General features: G+C 57.5%; 2 protein-coding genes across 2 annotated transcripts; one reads left to right on the forward strand and one right to left on the reverse strand.

Annotated features, from left to right (window-relative positions):
- Positions 1-1,002: 1,002 nt before the first annotated feature.
- Positions 1,003-3,437, reverse strand: VDBG_02094 (acetamidase; the record flags this gene model as incomplete). The annotated part of the gene is made up of 6 exons (XM_003007860.1): positions 1,003-1,133; positions 1,226-1,360; positions 1,428-1,716; positions 1,769-2,629; positions 2,706-3,031; positions 3,353-3,437. 6 exons carry the CDS (start codon positions 3,435-3,437, stop codon positions 1,003-1,005), a joined length of 1,827 nt encoding a protein of 608 aa, XP_003007906.1.
- A 569-nt stretch (positions 3,438-4,006) lies between these two features.
- Positions 4,007-5,914, forward strand: VDBG_02095 (neutral amino acid transporter; the record flags this gene model as incomplete). The annotated part of the gene is made up of 9 exons (XM_003007861.1): positions 4,007-4,143; positions 4,217-4,347; positions 4,411-4,540; positions 4,603-4,800; positions 4,851-5,168; positions 5,224-5,356; positions 5,409-5,479; positions 5,537-5,645; positions 5,711-5,914. The coding sequence occupies 9 exons, from the start codon at positions 4,007-4,009 to the stop codon at positions 5,912-5,914; spliced, it is 1,431 nt and encodes a 476-aa protein (XP_003007907.1).
- Between the last annotated feature and the right edge of the window lie 1,909 nt (positions 5,915-7,823).

Below are 7,823 nucleotides of genomic sequence, written 5' to 3' on the forward strand. Positions count from 1 at the left end.
CCCGCGCCCAGTCGTACGTGGTGGTGCTGCTGTTGATGGGTGCGGGTGCAGCCCCGGCCTCCGTGGTGGGTGCGTTGGCGGCGTGCCCCTCGTCTGCGTGGCCCTCGAGCGCGGACAGGTTCGCCTGGCGGCCCATGAGGCGTTCGGCTTGGGTACCGGCGGCGGCGTCGCGCAGGGTGCGGCGGTACCAGCGGGCCTTTTCGCGGGCGATCATGGTCTCAATGTCGGCGGCCTCGGCATCGCGGGCCTTGAGGCGGGCGAAGAGGGCGTCGAGCGCCGCGGGGAACGAGTCTGGGTCCTGGTCCTGGGACGGGGTCGAGCCGGCGAGCCATGAGTCGGGCGCGGGCTCGGTGTAGCGTTTGCGCAGCGACTCGACGACGTCGTCGTAGGTGGCCGTGTAGCGGACGCGCGCATCGTCGTTCTCGTGGTGCTGGGACCAGGCGTTGCGCGTCGACTCAATGGCGGCGGCGGTCTGGGCGTGGGCGGTGTGCTGTGCCTGCAGCTGGAGCCAGGGTTCTACCATGCTGGATGAGGCTTGGTTGTGTGGTGATGAGATGATGGAGATGGTGATGGAGGTCTGCTTGAGGTGAGTTGTGATGCATTGGCCAATGGAGGAAGCATGGAGGAAGCCCAAGGCGGAATGGTCGTTGAGCTCTGTGAGACGATGGAGTGGGGCCAAAGAATTACGCTGGACGGATCGGGTCGGTTCCACCGTCCGTTGTCACGGATCGTGTTTCGTTCAAAACGGTGGTTCTGTTCCGTATCGAGATTACACTTCCTCCTACTCCGTATCAAGACTACACTTCCTCCTACCTCAAACACCCAGGACAACGTAGACACCTTAGATACCTACCCAGAGGTAGGTAGGTGCCTAACGCAGCTATGCACTGCTCGCAATTTACCAAGCACCTCAAGCTTCCCTTGACCTTCGCCAGATACCCATACCCAGAGCTTTCTCCATCTCCTGCCGCCGCCATGGGAATAGCCGCGACTGACAGCCTCTCACTCGTTTCCACCCTCGCCCTGCAAGGCGCGAGCAATCACGGTTGCCAGGCCGAGGATCTTCTCCTCCTCGAATCGCCTGCCGATCAACTGCAGGCCTACGGGCGCCCCGTGGTACACGTCCGCATCATCTGGCATCCATCGTTAGCAGACCGTTCAGCAGATCACCCTGACGACCAGAGAGACGACCGCAAAAGGGAGGGGGAGAGAGGGAGAGACGGACAATCCTTCCACACCTCTTCGTCCAAGGTGTTCATTGGCACGTAGTGCTCATCGAATACGTCGAGGTCCCGGTCGCACGTCGTTGTCGGCATCGTTATGGCCGAGTAGTCGAGAACGTTGACAAACGTCGCGTATCCTGCCCCCAGCAATGTCAGTCAAGGCACACGAGTCGTATGGGGCGGAGGTCGGTGCATCTTCTTTACCGTAGTAGCTGAACTTCCCCTGTTGCGGTGCGGCGAACGGCGCGATGGGAGCAATCACCGCCGTCACGGCCTCCTGCGCGTCATTGAGCGCCGACGTGCTGTTCCAGTAGTCCATGTACTCCTTCTGGTACTCGCGCTTCTTCACATGGAGAGCCGCTATTTCCGAGCCGCTGCTTTCCTCATATCCTGCGCGACCATACGTCTGCGCAATCTGTTTCGACATGGGCTCCTTCGACAGCGCAAACGCATCAAACACGTCACGTCCACCGTCGAGCAAATACGCATGCGTCTAGGCATCATGTCAGCTCGCTCAGACGAACCCTGGCACGGGACGGACGTACCGCTATGTCCATTGCGCGTTCGTGGCTCGGAGGCTCCCACGCCAGAACCGTGTGGCCGAGCGACCTGAGAGTGTCGGCCATCTTCTTCAGGGCGCGTTGCACTGGTGGCTGCACGGAAACGCAGCCATCACATTCAAGAATCCCAAACACGAACGGCTTGGGGCTGTCGACCGTGTTCTGGAAGAGGGACGCCCGCCATGGAAGCTCCACCACCAACGGATCATGCAGCCACGGCTGTTGGCTGAGCACGGCTTCCGCGAAGACCTTGACCGCCTCGACCGAGTGGGCCATGGGCCCGAGGACGCTCAGGACAGAGCTCTGACCGTCCATGCTGTTCGCCATGCCCTCGTACGGAAACCTCCCGCTCGACGGTCTCAGTCCGTACAGGCCGTTGAAGCCAGCCGGAAACCGGATGCTGCCTCCGATATCCGTCCCGACGCCGAGAGGACTCCCCCGGAGTGCGAGGAGCGCGCCTTCTCCGCCAGAGCTGCCGCCTGCCGACAGCAGTCGGTTCTTCGGGTTCGGCACGTAGCCTACAATGTTGTTGAACGTTTCGCCCGACATGAGCGTGTGTGGCACGCTCGTCTTGCAGTAGAGAACAGCGCCGAGACGTCTCAACTCGCGCACGAGTTCGCTCTCGAACACCCTCTCCTTGCCGGTGCCCTTTCGTCCCTGGAAGGTGCCGACCCAGCCGACATAGCCCATGGTTGTCTCCACACCCCGCACGTGGAACTGGTCTTTGAGACTGATCGGCAGACCGTGAAGAGGTCCCTTGCGCTGGCCGGTCGCCGCCAAGTACTCGTCCAGCTTTTGCGCCTCGTCCAGGGCCGCGTCAAAGAATATCTCGTGCAGGCAGTTCGTCTGACAAGCCATCGACATGTTTCAGCAACTCGGGCCAGTCTGCGTCAAGGGGGCTTGTGGCTCGCGCTCGACGTACCATTTGATGAGCCAGCGCGGCTCGGTGACAGAAAGCCTCGGCAATGTCGCGCGCTTTCCACTGGCCCTCGTGGACGCGGCGCAGAATCGTCGACACATCGGACTCGGTCATGTCGACCTCCTCTTTCGTCAGGTATTGGCGGATGTGATCGCCAGTGATATCCCTCTGGGCATCAGGTGGAGGCAGAGCAGCGATCACCCAGGGAGCGGGGATGAGATCGATCACGGACTGTCGCTTCTCCGCAGCAGCCGTTCGCCAGTCCACCATCTTGCAATCTCGGCTGGTGTCAGATGAATGATGCAGTGTGACCACGACGTCCCAGCTGGCTTGATGCAATCTTTAAGTAGCACGCTCTTGAAGGGATATTGTGTAAGACGAAGCGCCTGGGAGCTTCGTGACCGAGACGAAAGTCGGCTCTTGAAGCGGGGAAGGGCCTTGGCGTCAGCACCGCAGGCGTTGCTCTTGGCCGGCATTCTGGTGATACCCGATAACAGCGACAGCAGTCGTGAACTGACTGGACGACGCCTCCAAGGACCCAGTGCCCGCACGTTGGACTTTGTCTAGACACCAGTGACAACTGAATTCGGCTAGGTCGTGCGATCGCGTGGGAAGAACACATCATTGGCTCAACACATGGGATGGCGTACAAGGAATCGTCTTGCCCCCATCCCGCTCCGTTGACCCCAACGCTGCCATTTCCAGCGTCACCATGTCTTTTGCCTGCAAGGGCATCTTTACCTCCAACACCCAACTTCAATGCCTCCAACACCTCCAACACCTCCAACGCCTCCAGCACCTCCAGCACCTCCAAAGCCACCAACTTGGCAAGAACTCACGCAGCAGGCTGGGTAGAGACGTGTTGGAGACATGGAAGCCAACGGCGGGGCATAGTGAGAAGGCCATCGGCAGATACGCAGGACCCCAATAATCGGGAGCGAAGCGAGAATCCCGATCGCGTGCAGATCCGGAGCCCCGTTAAAAACAGCCACCGGCGCTAGACCACAACTCAAAGTAAGTACTTGGAGACGATGGAGACGAATGCCCCACGGACTAGCAGCAAGTCCCATGCCAAGATCCGGGGAAGCGAACATGGCAGGCCAACGTTGGGAACCTCTTATCAGGTACGGGGGTTCAATATATGAACCTCGCGAGGCCACGCCTACAATGGCCTCTGTCGCTCTCGATTCGCTCACTCTCGTGGACACGACTTCTTCCTCATAACTTCTGCACGCTTCCTACTACCAAATCTATACGTCACGAGGTCAGGCGAGGATCGCAAGTTACCACGCTCCTCAGCCGCCATGGCATCTCTGAAGGAGGGCACGGTCTACAGCCCCGACCAGAAAGACATTAGCGAGCTGGAGAAGGTTGGCGAGAGTTACGCTGTGGAGAACCCCGGCGAGGTGTTTGACCAGAGCGAATACCGCGCCCTGGGATGGTAGGCTCTTCTCCCTCATGGCAACTGCCAGATATCGTCGGTCTCGCCGAAGCGGAGTTAACATGATGTATAGGATTCCTGCTGCTGTTATACTCCTGAAGTTGTGCTTCGCCACGGGCGTCCTGGCGATTCCTGCAACGTTCAGCGTCCTCGGCTATGTTCCGGGTCTGATCGTACTCCTCGGCTTCGGGGCTCTGACGACATGTATAGCCTCGCTGCCTTGCCCGAAACCCCTTTACGCGAGAGAATACTAACATGCTTTTCAAGACTATGCTTATATCATGTACGTCTTCCGGATGCGATATGCCGGCATCCATAACATTGCGGACGCAGCCGGCATGGTGGGCGGCCCCGTCTTGCGCGAGGTGGCTGGCGCTCTGTTCATTGTAGCCTGGACGTACGTAAACCGCTGCTCATTCTCGGTGGTCATTCAGAAACACAAGGACTCACACACAACAGGTTGGCATCGGGGGCAGGTTTCATTGGCCTCGCGCAGGGGTTTAAGGCCCTCTCCGGTCACAACGTCTGTAACACCGTGTGGACACTGGTTGCCGCCGTTTGCACTGCTCTTCTGGCCAGCATCCAGACCCTGGGAAGGCTCACCATCTTTACCTGGATCGGCTTTGCCTCTCTTTTCACCGCCGTCTTCATCATCGTGTACGTTTGGAGAACTCACGTGCTTTGCGCCGCGCTGACCTCTTTTCCAGTATCGGAGTAACGCAAGTCGATCGACCTGCTGCGGCTCCGCAGGCGGGACCCTTTGACATTGATGTGGTCACTTTCGGTGCCCCAGCGATTGCGCCCGGGCTCACCGCTGCGGTCAATATTTTCGGTCAGTCGCCTCCCTCCGTACGGGTTCGTATACACGGCATGCTCACGACTCACTCAGCGGCCTTCTCGTCCACACCAACATTTATGCCCGTCATTGCGGAGATGAAAGCGCCTAGAGACTTTAGGAAGTCTCTTTTCTCTTCTCAGATTGTGCTCATCATCTGCTATGTCACGATGTCACTTGTCGTCTACCTGTGCGCCGTTCCTTGTCTCTTCCCCTGTCGCGTATCGCGCTGACCTCATCGTCAGCTATTGCGGCAAATATGTGGCAAGCCCTGCCCTGGGCAGTGCAGGAGGCCTTCTCATGAAGATTGCCTATGGCATTTCCATCCCGGGCTTCATCATGACGTGCACGCTCTGGGTCCACCTCGCAGCCAAGACCGTCAGTCAGGCCCACGGGATGCCTCTGCGTCGCCTCGCTAATGGTGTCCCAGTTATTCGTCCGTATTCTTCGCCATTCGGAGCATCTGCAGAATCACAGTTTCATCCACTGGGCTGTATGGCTGTACGTGTTCTGGGACGAGCTCGGTACCCGAAGCTTCGCTGACGTTTTCCAATGCAGGGGTTCCACGATCGGCATCAGCTCACTCGCGTTCCTCTGCGCCGGGGCTGTTCCCTTCTTCAGCTACCTGATCGGACTGAATGGCGCCCTTTGCTTGGCGCCAACTTGTGTACGTTCTCGTCAACCCGACACCACTCCATCGTCTTCTGCATGGATGTCTGACATTCCGAGCAGTTGGTCATCCCGGCCTGGATGGGGCTCTACATGGACTGGGAGCTCCGACGCACGAGCTGGACGAAGACGGGGATTTGCTATCTCCACATCTTCACGGTCATCATCGGGCTGTTCATGACGGTCGGCGGCACGACGACCACGATACAGAGCATCGTTGACGCCTACAAGGCCGGCAGTTTTGGGACACCCTTTAGCTGCACATGATCAGCGTTGAGATTGTAGGGGTGTCGCCGTGTCGGGGAGCCCAAGCTGGGAGCGAATACATCAACAAAGCAGACCTGTCCGCACGCTTTATGCCTTGTCCATCTAGCGCGTTCCTGTCAGTTTGATGTGCGCATGGGGGCAGAGTACCAGCTGCTTCCAGTCTTGCTGAGGTCGAGTCAGGGCGGGATTCAGATACGCTAGGACTCGAGACTTATCAATCACGCTGAGGAAACGAGTTGCGGACGATCTTTTTACTTTGCTAGGAATGCGATCGAACCGAAGGCTCATATCGGCCAGTCTTCTGGTCGGACTCTCGAGAGCTCTCGCGCGCTTCGTGAATGCATGTTAACGGCACTTGTCTGTAACCATTACTAGGCCCCATCAAGTAATGGAGAAGGATCAAGGACATGGGCTCACGGGCCTGGCTTGCAGAACTATCTTCACCGATAGGGCTAGAATGCCTAGTTTTAGAGCGTCTCCTTTTACCTACAGGCGGAATAGTATATTTCCCCTCTATAAGAAGAGATACTATCCGTAGGATATAGAGATAAAGACGCCTTGAGAGCAAGATAGCCTCTTCCTTTACCTTAAGAAAAGCCTTGCGCCATACATCGATAGACTATGAGTACCCTAACCAAAGTCAGGCGCAAGAGACGCGGATAGCCTGTGCAACAAGATGTTCGAGTATAGCGAGAATTTCGACATGGATATCACTACCATTGCCTACGAAGAAAGCCAGCGAGGAACATGAAGTCTTTCAGACAGTGCGGGAAGGTCATCCTCGAAGCGTCAGTGGCTGCCTAGCCGCCTTCCTTCCATGACCCAGCCCGTCAAGATGGCGGCAAGTTCCGCGCCCAAAAGTCAACGAGGCAGATAACGTCGGCCATAAGGAGGGAGTCTATGAAAGGTGCTGATGATCTGGACAGGACGCGTCCTGAAGGTAGCAGAAAGGAAGGCCATGGTTTGAAGCCTGGTCAGGATGCAGACAGGCGTTGGCAGCTGCAGCCCCTGCTGAGAAGGGAAATTCACATACCATTCGCCTACACCAGAAACCGTCGTTCTTCGCGCGATCTCCTGCCCACCCTTTAGGTATCTTCTTAGCCGATTATGACGACAGAGACAGAATGAACAGATATAATAGAAATGACGTGGCAAACGCGCTTCATGCCATTGATGGCGGCTTCGGATCCGTCGTGTCTCAAAGCCACGGGGCGTCCCGGCGTCGACTCTTTCTACTCGATGAGCAGGAATCATACCTCAGAAGAAAGGAAAAGAGCCGTTCCAGAGACTTGGCGCTACTCAAAGGCAGCCTCTAACGGACTAGACACTAGCCCAGGTCTCTCTTAAATACGCCCCAGCGCACTTCCAGGTAAAGGACTTCGCCCAGCGTCCTACATGCCCAGTGGAACACCCACCCTTTTGGCAAGGCAAGGCTTGATTAGAAGGGTTCCTACGCCGGATTTCGCAGTCAAGATTGTTCGAGGCAAGCGGATCGAGCGCTGTCGCGTCCGGTCCGTCACGGCTCAAGCCTACAGAACATCTTCAACCTCGCAGAGTCCCTCTACCTTGAGAGAATCCCTCCATGCCTCCGGTACGATATGGAAGAGACGGGGACCATGGAGGGCCAGCGACGCAACAGTCTAGTCCTTCGGTAGCAGGCCGCAAGGAGAGGCCTGTCAATTTTTCGTATACATCACCTGGTATGCGATGTCCCTTAGTAGCACTTGGGCCATTTGGCACTTGGCCACGAGTTGCATCCCCCTTACCTTCACACACACTGGCCAATTTCAACAACATCAGTCGGCTTCATCATGACCGGCAGCTTTGCATACACCTTTGTTGACACCCTCGCCGTGTCACTGACTTCTTGCACAGCATCGTCCAACTTCCGGCTGATCCTCCGTCAATG

Source organism: Verticillium alfalfae, genomic scaffold, assembly GCF_000150825.1.
Source record: "Verticillium alfalfae VaMs.102 supercont1.2 genomic scaffold, whole genome shotgun sequence".
Lineage (NCBI taxonomy): Eukaryota > Fungi > Ascomycota > Sordariomycetes > Glomerellales > Plectosphaerellaceae > Verticillium > Verticillium alfalfae.